General features: G+C 42.1%; 1 protein-coding gene and 1 long non-coding RNA gene across 2 annotated transcripts in view; one reads left to right on the top strand and one right to left on the bottom strand.

Annotated features, from left to right (window-relative positions):
* Nucleotides 1-15,936, bottom strand: part of DNAH6 (dynein axonemal heavy chain 6) — a 295,021-nt gene that overhangs the window by 160,505 nt on the left and 118,580 nt on the right. The window contains exons 24-31 of the mRNA XM_077134752.1: nucleotides 15,510-15,729; nucleotides 14,145-14,309; nucleotides 13,946-14,059; nucleotides 12,609-12,734; nucleotides 12,368-12,523; nucleotides 11,911-12,072; nucleotides 5,407-5,544; nucleotides 2,058-2,225 (exon numbers count right to left, since the gene is read on the bottom strand). Coding sequence (XP_076990867.1) covers nucleotides 2,058-2,225; nucleotides 5,407-5,544; nucleotides 11,911-12,072; nucleotides 12,368-12,523; nucleotides 12,609-12,734; nucleotides 13,946-14,059; nucleotides 14,145-14,309; nucleotides 15,510-15,729 — 1,249 coding nt within the window. The remainder of the gene's footprint in view (nucleotides 1-2,057; nucleotides 2,226-5,406; nucleotides 5,545-11,910; nucleotides 12,073-12,367; nucleotides 12,524-12,608; nucleotides 12,735-13,945; nucleotides 14,060-14,144; nucleotides 14,310-15,509; nucleotides 15,730-15,936) is intronic.
* Nucleotides 1-15,936, top strand: part of LOC143661261 (uncharacterized) — a 201,515-nt gene that overhangs the window by 169,144 nt on the left and 16,435 nt on the right. The window lies entirely within an intron of this gene.

Here is a 15,936-nt window from a genome sequence, read left to right as displayed (position 1 = left end):
GGTCTCAGGATGGCAATGCTCCCTCTGGATCCTGAGGTCAAGAGAAGCCACACAAGGATGTGCAGGCCCTCCCTGCCCTCGGAAACTACCTTGTACCTGACAGGTCTCTGCAGTGTCTTTGACGTGGGGAGAGGGCACGGGCCCCTCCCCCAATCCACAGTCTGTCAGAAACACTGTAGTTGGCCCGAGAAGCGGGATTTGAAATGGCACAGACATTCCTTGCTGGTGCCTACTTTCTTTTCTGCTCTACCCCTATATATTAGCACAGCCCTCTGCACACAGCAGGCACATAAAAATATTTACTGGTGACAGACCCTGCTTCATTCAACCTGTAACACAATACATAACACTCAGGAGACTGCAATTTTAAATACCTTCAATTAATGACTGAGTATTATAACAATAAGACAATACAATCTTGGTTGGGCTCTAAACCTGGTTTTCTTCCTACCAGTTTACGGCCAATGAGCAAATCATGTCTCTTCCCCATCCAAAGAGAGGGTGGAGAACAACCACAGCACCTGCTGTACCTGCCCACCACCCACTGTGTCCACCAGTAAACAGGGGGCATCATGAGGTGCTGAGAACATTACACTAAAAAAATTTGCAGTTTTTCCAATGATAGGATTTGGCATGTCTATTCTATTTGTAAGCAATCATTTTTACTTCATAGAGACGAACACTTAAAATTAGTTGTTTTCAAAGGCAAACCACTTCATGTCATCATATACATCTGCATAAAGGCCCAAAACTAACTCAGGGTATTGTTTTTAAACAAATTCATTGTGGGCCTTTTAGCAGTAATTTATTAGCCGAAAGAGTAATCTGTTTTGGCAGAAATTCGTCTCTTGACACAAAATGTAACACTGAGAACAAAGGGTCTCCCTGAAGGCCTGAAAATGTCCTATATTTCCATGTTGGTGGTGGTTACACAGACTAATGGAAATATAAGAATTGGGATCTATGCACTTTATTGTATAAAAATAATGCCCCAATAAAAAGCGTCATGAAAAATACATGTACAATTTAAATACATTGATTCTTAGCTAGTATGAAGGAAGGGATGAAAGTAGAAAGAACAAACATAGTAATAAATAATTTTCATGATTACTATTTTTTAACCAAGCTAATACAAACTCATAAACGAATTCTCCACCCCCCATCAAAGTCAATTGACTACTGCTGTTCTACCTGAGATGACTTGAACTCTTATAAAAAATAATGGGTATAGGAAACTGAAAATAATACAGTATATTTAGAACCAACCCAGACATCCTATTTCCTAGAGATGAACTAATTAACCCAATGCACTGTATAATTAGATCCATTTATGCATTCCAGCTTTGGAATCCTACTATGTCCCAGGTAACTCCAGGGCCTTTGAGACACTGCAGTAAAAACAAAAACAAAACATTCTACCTGATAACAAGCATATCTACACTTAGGTGCAAACAATAATGTGCAACCTTGTGGTACTTTGAAGCTGCTTGTACTCCCAGAAAAGACCATGTTCTTTTATTCCATTCCTGTGGTGTATATCTATTGTGGGTGGGACTTTTGATTAAGTTATCTCAATTGAGACGTGAGCTTCCTCATTCAAGGTGAATCTTAATTCTCTTACTGGAATCCTTTATAAGAGGATATAAGATAAAGAGATGAAAGAGAAAGACCCAGAGAAATGTAGCAAAAAAACCACAGTTGGAGAAGCCAGAAGCCGAAGCCACAAAACCTGGGAGATAAAGACCAGCAACTGTTACCATGTACCCTACTATCTGACAGAGGAACCCAAGCTGGGGGTAACTGGTCTTCAGAGAAGTATTCTTGTTGATGCCTTATTTGGGACATTTTCACAGCCTTAGAATGGTAAATCTGTAAGCTAGTAAATCCCCATTGTAAAAGCCAACCCACTTCTGTAATGTTGCATTCGTCAGCTTTAGCAAACCAAAACAAGCCTTCACCAGGGTGCATTCATAAAGAAATGTTCTACCTTGATAAACTCAAATGGCAAATAAAAGAAACAAGCTCAAGCTTTCACGGCTTTATCACGTGACGCTCACCTCTGCAATCAAGGCGTAATTTGGAACCATCATGGCAAATGGTCTGAACAGGGCTTTCAGATTGTCCGGCAGTTCTGTTCTGCCCGCATAGCCGGGATTCATTGTGATGAAGGCCGCGCAAGTCATAACCAGCTTTATTTCCCGCCCCTCAAACATGAATCTGGAGAGCTGTTGAACGGAAAGGGAAAACGCTAGTTGACACTTCCACAGAAATTTGTAAATTCTCTCATGTGAGTCAGTACTCAACACAATCCTGTGGGGGAAGCCAGGGGAATATTTCTCCCTGACTGTCCTGCCCCTGCCTGGTCCCTGCCTCTGCCTGGTCCCTGCCTCCTTGCCTGCCGGCCTCTGATCTGCCCTCATTGTCTTTTCTCTCCTGGCCCAGAATGGAAATCCTCTAGGCCTCACACCTTTTGCTGGGCCTCCTCCATCCAACTTAGACTTGGTGGCCACCACACTTTCTCCACCCACACTCTCCAAGGCAGCCTTCGTCCACAGGTGCTTGAGGCCTCACTGACATTGGCTTGGCACCTCTGCTTCACTTTCACTCTGTGGCAAACACTTGCTGAGCTCCTGCTGCAGATGAGGCCCAGGGTTAAGCCTGGAAGACAGCACTGAGGGAGACTCACTACTGAGCCCTCAAGAAGCTCCTGGGATTGCTGCATGAAGTCAGACCCAGACTAGATGGCCAAACTGTGACTAGCCAGAGCAAAGGATGCTACAGTGGAGTGGGTGTGTGCAGGGCCCCCAAGGACTGCACAGAAGGTCGGAAACCTGCCTGAGCCTGGATTAGGGAAGAAAGGCCATTCAGGTAAAGAAGCAGGAGGCAGCCATCCCAGGCCACGGGAGCAGGAGCAAGAAATGGCTCTGTGTGATAATGGAGCAATCCATTATCCAATAGTGATTCACATTGCCAAACGATCAAGTTCAAGCAGGCCAGTGTGTTCAGGGTGGGGCTGAATGGGAAGGGCTTATGTACCAGGCTAAGGGATTTAGGTTTCTGTTGCACAAGTGGGAGGAAGTAGAGCGATTGGATCGAAGATGACAGAGGAGAGGGTGGACCACCTCCAGGCAAGGAAGACCAGCAACAAGTTCCTCTTGGGGTGATGATGGGAGCTAGATTAGGGAAGTGCCAGTGGAGACAGGGAGGAGGAGGTGGACTCGAGAGGCAGGTAGCAGAAAAAATGAGAAGGACGGGGTGGCTGGAGGGGAAGGGAAGAAACTTAAATTCTGGTGTTGATAGTTATGGGACAATTCCAAGGTAGGTTCCATGTTTCCAGATGGGTCACTGGATGGAGGAATGATCAGAAGACACAAGGAAAATGGGATGACCAGAGGGCGCTTGGGCCAGGTGTCACGGCTGTGGGAGAGACTGCTGGGCAATGCATCTACTGCCGCTGAGACAGATGACTGCTTGTGGTCTGCAAACTTCCAAATCTCTGCTCAGGTTTCTTCATCAAGCCTCAGGGATATTTCCCATTCCAACTATCTTGTCTGGACACTGGCAAAGCTGAGGATGAGGTTTGCTAAGTCTCAGCTGTCCTTCTACATCCCCTTTACCCTCCGCAGTTTAATCTGCCTCCATTCACTACTCTTTGCTCTTGAATTGCTGCAAGTTTCGTGTGCGATATCTGGATGTCCCTGAGTTTAATCTCCCGCAGAGGATGTGGGAGGCAGGAGGGGATGTACTGAAGGGGTTTGAACTTTAGGGTCATATGGATTTAGAGGTGTGTCTTGCTTCTTTAGTGTCCCTGGAAATGTTATTCAATTTTTTAAAAATTCCTCTTTGAACCTTTACCCCTGTAACTGTCCATTTCACATAGGTTTGGTGTGAAGATAAAATAAGTACAAAGTCCATGCTACAGTGACCTGTAGAATGCAGCAGCTCATTAAAGGTCAGTTCCTGTTTTCCTTTTATTTGCTCTATAATTTACATTTTTGCAGAGGTGACTGTCAAAATATTTGCTGGCTCTGTAGCAGGACCTACAGAAGAGAATGGCCACTGCGTCTGGAGCCGGGGCTGCGTCCAGTGGCCTCTTGCGGTGCCCAGATCAACCCTAACTGCTGGCTCTGAGGAGTCTGAGGCTACAGTAGCAGTAGGGGTGAGGGGTGAGGTGGCAGGCGGAGGTGGCCCTTGAGGGGCTCAGGGAAGTGGCTATTTAAATATTCAACAACTGGCTAGGATGTTCTGGCTGGAACATGCTGATCTTGAGTTTTGCCCTCTGGTGAGCTACAGACTTCACCTCAGAAAATCAGCTGAGAGAGTGAGGGGTCTCTGTCCCATTCTTCCCACTTTCAGCTTCTGAAAACAAAACTGTTAGTCCAAATCTCCCACCTATAACTTCTAGAAGGCCCCTTGTAAAACCAAACCTGACCCCCCCATCTCCCCCCCCCACCTCTTACCCCCATTACCCTCACCCCACCTCCATGCATCCGTCCTCCAGCAGTAACAGTCCCCGCAACCATAATCTTGCAATGGCTCCCCTCATTCAACATTCCTCCTCTGGCAGCTACAGCCCTAACATGTACAACTCCCGCTTAGCCCGCCGATTTCTCCCTCTCAAACTGAACAATGAAAATCCACGTCCCTTTCCCTACCTCTGCCAACCACCCTATGTAAGCTGTACCCCTTCCCCTGCTCAGGGCTGTTGCCATCTTAGGCATCAGCCCGCTTGCGCAGAGCCTCACAATAAAGCTCCTTTAATCGAAACTTAGTCTCTTTTCCTCCTTCGAGGTTAAGAAACCCATCAAAACCTCTGCTCCAGGCATATGGTCATAGGGGGTTAGAATAAGTTTTAAATAACTGGATCACTCCTGCATTTCTATCTGACCCTACTATCCTTGGGTTTTTAAGCCCAGCGAGTTCTAGAGAGCTAAGATCTCCCAGGAGACCTTTTCCATTTTTTCTTCTCCAGGACAAGGCTGAGACTGGGGGGTGGGGGGAGGCAAGTCCAGAAGGTGCAGCATTAGAGAAACTTAGTAAATGTTAAGGGCAACAACAAGGGAAAGTGAACTGGAAAACAGGAGGTGAAGGACAGAGGGGCAGGGCGTGGGAGCATCTGTGTGTGTGACTGGGGTGGGAGGCAAAGCAGGGTTCCTCGGTGGCAGGGTCTGAGCCTCAGACTCTATAGCCCCAGGTGCTGGCACAGTGTCTGACATATGGATGTTGGTCTCTTTGCCTGGATGATGAACTGATTTATGAGGTAAGCCCTGCTGCTGTTCTTACCAATTATACTGGAAACACAAAATAGGCAAAAGCTAGCATCGTCCTTCCTAAAGTAAACATGCTCCAAGTTCAATATAAACCATGGAAAAAGCTCTCCCCATAGAAAACTGTCCCATGCCTTACCTTGGAAGCTTTGGCGTTCCTAATGGTGATGAGCTGCTGGGCTATGACTGACAAAACTTCTATGTCAATTCTATTAAACTCATCAAAGCAGCACCAGGCCCCCGACTGTGCCAACCCACTGAAGAAGCGCCCCATCATCTGAAACCAAAATAACACCATTTAGCTTTGTGTTGCACATTTCAGCTCCTTCACAAGCTAAATTTTAAGCAGAAATATTAAAAAGAAAAGAGGCAGTATGTGCAAGTCAACAACGGTTTTATGTGAACACTATGCTATCTCAAAAGTCAGCAGCTTTATAGAAAAGGAAATCTCTCTTGGTCCCTCTTTTAATGGTTTGAATCTTATTTTTAAATAAAATGACCATCTGGCCAAGTTTTCTTTACCATAACCTCGCTTGACCTCAGTAAACACTTGATGGGCTCTCAAAGAGTCCAGCATATGGAATAGACTAACTTCAAAACTTGAAAATGTATACTCATAGGAACTTTCCTTATCTCTACAAGGTACTACAGATGATGGACAACATATGGGAATTGTGGAGCAGAAGCACAGCTGTGCAGCTCAGAGCAGTGCTTCTAATTTCCTCTACAGTAGAATTCTAATGATGGAGGAGAATGAATATGCGCTGGTGGCATTTATGGAAGCACCCATCTCAAATGTACAGTTCTTTTGGAGAGCTGTTTCCTTTAAGCATTCATCTGAATATCATATTAGATGATATCTCTAGTTTAAAATAGAGCTAATGGTTTTTCTGTTTAAATGTGGTCAATTGAGCATATGCTGCTACCTCCTCTTCTTCCCTAATTCCCATGAAATGAGGGAATCAGTAAATTTAATGCTGAATGTCTCTCCCTCTCTCTGTTTCTTGGATCTATATTTGTACCTCTACCTGCCAGATAAAAACATAACGGAAAAGAAAAGTAAAAAAGCAAAGCAAAACAAACAAACAAAAAAACTGAATGGAAAGGGAAACAGCAGTAGGAAAAAAGTTTTTGAAAAATATTCTGGAAGCTGGACAGTACACTGTGCTGGGGCAAATTATGTGCCACAACTTAGACATGTGCTTACTCTTAATCCATGCCCCAGTGGGTATGAACCCATTATAAGTAGGATCACTTGAAAATGTTAGTTTTAGTTAAGGTGTGGCCCAACTGAATAAGGATGGATCTTACTTTGGATGACTGGAGGCCCTATAAAGAGAAAACAGTGGGGAGTAGCTGGAAGCTGGAACTCAACAGGAACCAGAAAAGAAAGGAGAGCAAACCACCATGTGACAGGAAAGCCAAGGAACCCAAGGATTGCTGGCCAGGCAGAATGCTACCCATCCAAGAGGAAGTCAGCCTTCTAGCCTCTGAAGCTGTGAAACAATAAACTACCACTGTTTAACCTAATTCAATGTGCAATTGTCACTCAATAAAGCCAAAGAGATGGTACCTTCTATCACTGGAATGATTTTCCTTTGAAAGACCTTCCCACCATGATGGGGCAGGACATGGAGTAGATCCTGATACTTGGAGAGGGAAAAAGAACATCTCTGACTAGTAAGAAGATTGCAAGAGAACAGGAGGTATGGTGGGCCACCACAGCACCAAAGAAAATGGTGCTTGAATCAACTAAAGATCTGTGTGTCTCAAGAGCTGTAACATCAAGAGCCCAGACCCATGGTGACGCAGAGCAGTAAAGTGGAGCATATCTGTGAGGAAAAGAGTCCCTCCTGCCCATGAACCTGGAGAAATTATTGTCACAGTAATGTTTTCGCATTCTTTTGTTAACTTCCTAAGTATGACATTCTTTCTTATGTTATTGTACATGGAATTTTTTTCAACTTTTTTATTGTACAGTATAACATACATACAAAGCAAAGAAATAAAAAAGTAATAGTTTTCAAAGCACTCTTCAATAGTTACAGGACAGATCCCAGAGTTTGTCACAGACTGCCATACGATCCTCTCAGATTTTTCCTTCTAGCTGCTCCAGAGTATAAGAGGCTAGAAGGCTTAAATATTTTTTATCATCATACTCAACTTTTTTCCTTCTTTTTGTGTGAAAAATAACATATATACAAAAAAGCAATAAATTTCAAAGCACAGCAAAATTGGTTGTAGAACATATTTCAGACTTTGACATAGGTTATAATTCCACAATTTTAGGTTTTTACTTCTAGCTGCTCTAACATACTAGAGACTAAAAGAGATCTCAATTTAATGATTCAGCATTCATATTCATTTGTTAAATCCTATCTTTACTGTATAATGCCACCATTACCTTTGATCTTTCTATCCTTATCTTTAGGGGTGTTTGGGCTGTGGCCATTCTAAATTTTTCATATTGGAAGGGTTTGTCACTAATATTGGGTAGGGAGATGAAACTATCTGATGTTCTGGAGAGGCTGGGGCCTTCAGGTTTCAGGACTCATCTGGACCAGGGACCCATCTGAAGGTTGTAGGTTTCTGGAAAGTTACTTCAGTGCCTGGAACCCTTGTGGAATCTTATATATTGCCCTAGGTGTTCTTTAGGGTTGGATGGAATGGTCCTGATTGAGGTTTGGCAGGTTAAGATAGGTAGCAAGGTCTTAGTGAAGCTTGCATACGAGCAGCCTCCAGAGTAGCCTCTCAACTTTATTTGAACTCTCTCTGCCACTGATTCTTTATCAGTTACACTTCTTTTCCCCTTTTGGTCAAGATGGAATTGTTGATCCCATTGTGCCAGGGCCAGATTCATGCCTGGGGATCAACTCCCACATTGCCAGGGAGACTTTCACCCCTGGATGTCATCTGCCACATAGGGGGGAAGGCAATGATTTCACTTGCAGAGTTGGGCTTAGAGAGAGTGAGGCCACACAACAACAGAGGTCCTCCAGAAGCAACTGTGAGGCATGCATATAGGTAGTCTAAGCTTCTCGGCTACCTACATAAGCACACAAGAGTAAGCCTCAGGATCGAGGGCATGGCCTATTGATTTGGGTGTCTCTAAAGTTTGACACAGTATCAGGGGATTCCCTGATGGTAAGGTTTAATAGTTCCATATTCTTTCTCCCATCCCTTAAGGGACTTGGCAATACTTCTTGATTATCTACTTAATACACTCTAAGATGTATTCAGGCATTACAATAATCTATACAGGATTAAAGGACTTTCTTATTCTGGGCTCCCTGTGTTTCAGTTGTTCAAATGAGCTATCAGATAGGTTGAGTTAGATTATTCATTACAGAAAATTTCAGTTCTAGACCAAATAAACCTTTCTTTCATTGGTCTCAAAGAGTATGTGTGGGTCTAAAATATAGACACTGTTTTCCTTACCCCTGCATTCTGAATTACTTTAACTCCAATGTGATCAGTTTCGTTCTTATCTCTAAATATCAGGTTATATTTATCTCGTCTCTAAATATCAGGTTATGCATATATATATGTAACTCTCGAAATCCAGAAATAATAATCACCACTCCGGACTTAATGGGTGTGCTATAAAAACTTACAATCTAGGCCTCTGTTTTCTTATAAGCATTTTCTAAAGGAGACCATATCATTGTTGTTCTTTTGTTTCTGGCTTATTTTACCTCACCAAATGTCCCACATGTTCATTCACATCGTTGCCTCACAACTTTGTTCTTTTTGTAGCAGTACAACCTTCATTCATAAGTATACATCATTGTTCACCAATCTACTTCTCAGAAAGTGCATCCTTCAGCCCCCTGCATTCATCAGGCATCATGTAGAGGCCCAAAGTCCACAGTCCATCAACATTCTCAATTTTAGATATTTTCATTGTTTCCAAGAGAAAGAAAATCAATAAACACACCCTCGCCAAATAGGAAATCTAAACCTCCTCTTAACTCTTGTCCCTCCCCCCATTATTTACCTCTGCTGTTGCTGTGGTAGTGCTGATGGTTTCCTTTAGAACATAGCCCATAGCATGCAATAGCAGTTTTCCTCCTGTACCCTGAACTTAAATACTCTCTGAACATGAATTATATCTTTGAAGTAATTTTTGCAAGAACTAATTCATATTTCTAGTGTTAATCAGTGGGACACGTAGTTCTATATAACCCCTTTCAATTTTGTTCATCCTCAATACAATAATATTATTTCTAGACCCACTAGAAAACCATCTTCACTTCTATCTATTCCCTTACATTGGAGTTCAACCTCATTAGCTAACCATTCACCCACGTCTAGCTTCTATGTTTCTCTAAGTCCCCTATATTCTGTATTATAAGCCTCTGATTATATCTTTATGATGGTCATAAAAGTGGAATCATACAGTATCTATCTTTTTGTGTGTGGCTTATTTCACTCAGCATTATGACCTCAAGGCTCACCCATCTTGTCATGTGCTTCAGGATGTCATTTTCTTACTGCTGCATAATATTCCGTCGTATGTATATACCACATTTTGTTGATCCACTTGTCTGTTGATGGGCATTTGGTTTGTTTCCATCTTTTGGTGATTGTGAATAATGCTGCTATGAACATCAGTGTGCAAATGTCTGTTTGTGTCACTGCTTTCAGCTCTTCTGGGTGTATACCAAGTAGTGCTATTGCTGGGCCATAGGGCAACTCGATATTTAGTTTCCTAAGGAACGCCAAACAGTCTTCCATAGTGGCTGCACCATTGTACATTCCTACCAGCAGTGCATAAGTGTCCCAGTTTTTCCACATCCTCTCCAACATTTATAGTTTCCTGTTTATTTAATAGCAGCTATTCTTATTGGTGTGCGATGGTATCTTATTGTAGTCTTGATCTGCATTTCCATATAGCCAATGAAAATGAGCATTCTTCATGTGCTTTTGAGCCATCTGTATTTGCTCTTCAGAAAAATGCCTATTCATATCTTTAGCCCATTTTATAATTGGGTTGTTTGTTCTTTTGTTGTTGAGTTATATGATTTCTTTGTATACATAGGATATCAAACCTTTGTCCAATATGCAATTTGGAATTATTTTCTTAATTTCAATTTTGGTTTGCTTACTGCTACTGTATGAAATACAATTGATTAAAAAAGTCTTTTTTATTAGAAGTTGTAGATTTGAAGAAAACTCATGCATAAAATATCGAGTTCCCATATACCACTCTACCATCAACACCTTGCATTAGTGTAGTACATTTGCCACAATTCATGAAAGAACATTTTTATAACTGTACTATTAAATATAGTCCATCATTTGCAACAGGGTTCACTGTTTTGTAAAGTCCTATTTTTTTTTAAATGTATTCTAGTAACACATATACAACCCAAAATTTTCCCTTTAAACCACATTCATATATATAATTCAGTGCTGTTAGTTATGTTCACAATGTTTTCCTACCATTACCACCTTGCATTATTAAAACTTTATAACTAACCCAAACAGAAACTCAGTACAATTTAAGCACCAAAATGATTTTTGTATATTGATCTAATGTCCTGCAGACTTGACAAACTTTTTTTTTCTGCATAAGCAGGCACTGGGAATTGAACCTGGGTCTCCGGCATGGCAGAAGAGAGCTCTGCCACTGCACCACCATAGCCTGCTGTGGCAAACTTTTTTATTGGTTCTAGTTAGTTTTTAGAGGCTTCATTAGGGTGTTCCATATCTGAAACCATGTCCTCTGCAAATAAAGATGGTTTTGATTCTTCTTTTCCAAGCTGTATGCCTTTTTATTTCATTTTCTTGCCTTACTGTCCTGGACAGAACGTCCAGTATGATTTTGAATAGAAGTGGTGAAAGTGGACATGTTGGTCTTGTTCATGATCTTGGGGGAAAGCCTTCAGCCTTTCACCATTGAGTACGATGCTAGCTGTGGGCATTTCAGTGGTCCTTTATCAAGGTGAGGAAGTTGCCTTCTATTCCTAGTTTGATGAGCGTTTTTATCATGAAGCTTTTTTTTCAGTCTTTGGAATCAGAGCAGAGAGCTCATGTGAAACTGGCTCTAGAGGTTGGGAAGTGACCATGCCCAGCTCATGGAAGCACTTCCAGCAGGGTGCAAAGATCCCCTGACCTGGTATGTTTATGTTAACAAGTAATGTGTTCATTATTGCTATTTTAAACAAATAATTTTAAAAATGTATCAGGTCAATTTCTAGCATGGTAAATATCAATAGATTTAAAGCAAATAAACAAAAGCTCTTTGCAGAGCTCAATAATTTCTTTAATATAAAGGGATTTCAATATACCACTCTAAATGGCTCACCTCTTCCTGTAAACTTATTTCTTGTTCCCAGGTGTTCCCACTGCTGTACCTTGCATCTCACACCTCACTCCTTTGTATTTACTGACGATTGCAGATTTTAACTTTACCACCATTGAGCAAATCCTCCCCTAGCCTTGGTTCCCACCTGACCAACTGTGACCACCCTGTGTTGCCTCTTCTCTCCAATTGTACTTATTCGTGTTGACCATTCCGTGTCCCAGTGCTTTCCCCTTGCTTTCCAACGCTCCATTCTTTCCTTTTATTATGACATGTTATAAGTAGAAAAAAACTGACAAAATACTTAGCACTAATAGTCAGATGCCAGGACGGTACCTTGTAGTCCAAACCATCGGAACAGTTAAAGACCACACACTGGATGGCGAGAGCTTTTGCCAGGTCTTTGGTGGTCTCGGTTTTCCCAGTGCCGGCAGGACCAGCAGGGGCGCCCCCGAGGTCGAGCTGCAAAGCCCCCATGAGGCAAAGGTAGCAGCGATCCTGAAGAAATCGATAAACTCATTATTGAAGGAATCTGACTCTAATTACAACTTCCCAAGGCATTCCTTTTCTATGGGTGGGTGGGGGCTGGGCTACTATTTTCTCAGAAAGGTTTCTTGGAAGTGGAAAGGGACTCAAAGATCCATGCATAGAATTAAATAATGCAAATCTCTGCTTCATGAAGATGCATTTAGGGCAAATCCTGTAATGAGTTAATGTTAGATGCAATTCTGCAAGACTTAGTTTGATGGAAAAACACTTGTGTCAACATCAGCCTAGGGGAACAGTAACTTACAGTGAGAGGAGTAATAACCAGTCTTGGGCAGGCACCCAAATATTCATAGCCATAAGTGTACTGAGAGAGCGCCATCCTAGCCACACAGTTATCCAGGTCTACATCCCAGTAGTAGCGCAGTTGTCGCTGCCAGTCAAAGGATTCAATTCTGTCTACCTATATAAATGACAGAAATGGTCTACGCATTAGACACATTCATTTCAGGAAGAAATGTAGGATCTCATTTAAATGAAACATCTACCTTGGCTTCAACGAGTTCAGAGACAATGTCTCTTGCATGGACGTCAATGGTGATCAAGGCAGTTATAATGTTTCTGTGTAATTTCGGAAGACTGCCTCGAACTAGTGCAGCCAGGGCATTTAACCTCTACAAATTAAAAAAAAAAGTCATAGTAAATTTTCAAACATCTACTTGTATATATATCATTTTCCTATTAAATTTGAAGTGGACATTGCTAAAACTATTTAATTTTAAGAATCTGTAATTCTGTGTGATGCAACCCAACAATAGTCCATCTTATTCCTATAACATTTCTATGAATTACATATTATTTTCATTTTACATTTGAGGAAACTGACAGAGAGGATAAGCAACTTGATGGCAGTCACACAGCTATGAAGTAGCAGAAAGGAGATTCAAATAGATTTTGCCTTGAGGAAAGTCCCATGTTTTAACCACTCTAGAGAAGACTGTTTTCCCTAAAAATTAAATGTGATTAAAGATGGTTCTGCTCATTTTCAGAGGAAGTTCCCCATTGACAATTAGAGAACCTGAGTTTTTTAATCAAGCCAATGCTTGATTAAATGAACGTATTTTTTTAAAGATATTGTTTCCGAGTTTCACCTAAATGGTTAAATCTTTTCCAGGGAAGAGCAGTGTGACATCATGTGTAGCTATGCAGAAGTTCTACTCAGGGCCAACTCTAATCAGGGACTACCTCTCTACAGAGGTTGATGGAAATTTCTTTGAGTCTGCTTTCTGTCCTGGGGCTCTCTGAGATGCAGTTCCATTGAGAATCTTCATGGGAAAATGCAATATTGCTTGGACATAGAATGCAATTTGGAGTAAGGGGTTAGGCCCCACTCTAAAACAGCATTTCCAAACTATAGCAAAAAGAGGTCTTGTAAATGATGTTCAATTACCTATTATTTAATTGATAGTTTCATAAGGGTTCTATAAAATAGCAGAAAATCAGATCTTGAGCCTAGAAATAGAAATGGTACAAATCCTGGGGGTTTTCCTGGATTAAATGAATGCCTATGGGAAACATTAGTACCCAGTAAACACAATTTCTCCTTAAAAGATTCAAAGCATTACAACCTTGACATTTCCCTCTTGAATTGTTTTCTCCTCCTATTTTCATAATTGTTTGTAAAAATATTACATATACACCAAGATAGGGTCTCCAAGAAAACTTGAACATAAATGGTTTCAGTGAGAACCCTAAAGGTTTCCCAGTCTTGACGGAGCATTAGAATTTGTGAAATAAAGTGAGCTGGCATGGACCACACTCACAAGAACCACTGACACCATCCTGCACAAAAGCAAGTTCACTGTGACTATGTTAAAAATCTCACCTCAAAGTTAACTTTTTCAAAAGCTTCCAGAGCCACTACACGATTGCCCTCCTCTGCTTCCAAACACTCGGTCAAATCACGGCACCACATGATTTGCGAAATGGTCAGGATAACCTGCATGAAAATGTCTTTCCTTAGCATTTGACTCATCTCACCAAACAAAGATCTGGAGATAGGAATTTAACAAGCATTAACTTACTTGAGAAGGGTGGCCAGCAACCACCCAATCTGTCCTCGGTTTCCCCTGGTAGTCGGCGATGGCAGCCTTGCACAGGCGACGCAGAGACGAGAACATGGCCTCCTCCACTTTGCCCAGCCATTCTTCCACGTTGCCTCGGGCCTTGAGGCCTTTCCCCAAGGTGACCTGGGAGACAGTGAAATGACTCCTACAGCACTCGCAGGCTGTCCATCCTTTGTACATCCTCATCAGAAATGTGATCTAGGTCAACACTGAAGACTGACCACAAATACTGGACATTTCTATTTCTATCTCATTATCCACCTATCTTTTCCCCTCCTTTACTAATCATGTCCTTTGGAACCAACTCCGCAAAAGAGCCGGCTACATGCCCTATATAAACTTCTTCACTTTCAATCATTTTCCCACTTGCTGCAGTAAGATTTATGTCCCACCACCACTCCTCTTTAAGGATACCAATGTCCTTTGAATCATCAAGTTACAATTAATGTTTTTCAGTCCCTCCCAAGTTTATTTCTTGGATTAACAATGATCCAATCATCCTGTCTGTCTTGGCCTCCTTCATCTGCTCTTTTTCTACCCTCCCTTTAAATTTCATGTTTCTAAGGAATCTACCTTGGTCCTCTCCTTTGTCTTCTTTTGCACTAGTGATGAGCAAATTCTTTTGCAAAAGGATCAATTCAGGACAAATAAAGTGCTGATGGGCTCCTGCCATGCACACACCACTCTAACTGGACTCAAATCCTTGGCATTTCTCTGCCCAGTTCCTCTGTATGGAATGTCCTTTCCTCCCTCTTTCCCTTCCTCTCCATCTTCCTGGACTCCACGTGTATATGTCATTTCGGTCCCACAGTCTGCTAAAGTGTTTGCTCCCTCAGTGCTCGCTGCATGCTCCTCTAAGTACTTTACAGAGAGTACACCCTGAAAACCCATATACTCCCAATTTAGCAGGTATGATTACTAAACCCTGCTTTACAGCTGAGGTTAAAGGCTGGGTCTGGAACTGGAATGCAAGTGGCCAGGCTGTAGAGCTAAAGTCCTTCAACAGTCCATCCTTTTGCCGGAGACCTGGATAAGGCGTAGTTCCAGTCTTCTCCACTCTGTTCACATGCACAGAGCACTATCAGTGCACTGGCTATGTTGGCTTGTGATTGTTTGCCTGGCTGTTTCTCCACTATACTCTCAGCTCTTTTGAGGGCAGGAACTGTATCTTGGTCATCTTTGAAATACCTGGGCCAACAGAATTCTGGGCGCATGGTACCACTGGACGAGTTTTCTTAAAGAAACCTTTGCCCTTCCCCCACCCCCACACCAGAAGAGGAACAAAACTTGTCTGTAAAGAATTATAAACAAAAAGTGCCTCACCCTTTCTCCCTCTGGTGATAACATCGCTAAAATATCATTAGTGTAAACTTTTTCTGGCTCTCCATCAATACCAGGGATTTTTCCTTCGGCAGGAGGCAGGAGAGCAAATTCGAGCTTTGAAATAGAGTCAAAGCATTTCCTTAAGTGTGGCTGTACAGCTTGGGGATTTCGTGTCTGGGCCAAAATCTCCAGGAGTTCATCATTTGACAAAAAGTAAAATCTGGATTAAAGAAAATGCTTAAGATATAACTGGAAATCAAAGCAAAGCCTTAGAAAGACATAAATCCCTTAACCTCATCTCTTCCCATCCACGTTTCTCTGGGCCTCTGACCTATGGGGAAGGCCATAGGCCCCTACACAAGATTGCCGTCAGGATTAGTGATGGTACCTCCCAAACACCGAGAGTTAGTGCCTGATACATAAAAGA

Source organism: Tamandua tetradactyla, chromosome 17 (assembly GCF_023851605.1).
Source record: "Tamandua tetradactyla isolate mTamTet1 chromosome 17, mTamTet1.pri, whole genome shotgun sequence".
Lineage (NCBI taxonomy): Eukaryota > Metazoa > Chordata > Mammalia > Pilosa > Myrmecophagidae > Tamandua > Tamandua tetradactyla.
This window is presented reverse-complemented; position numbering and strand designations above follow the sequence as displayed.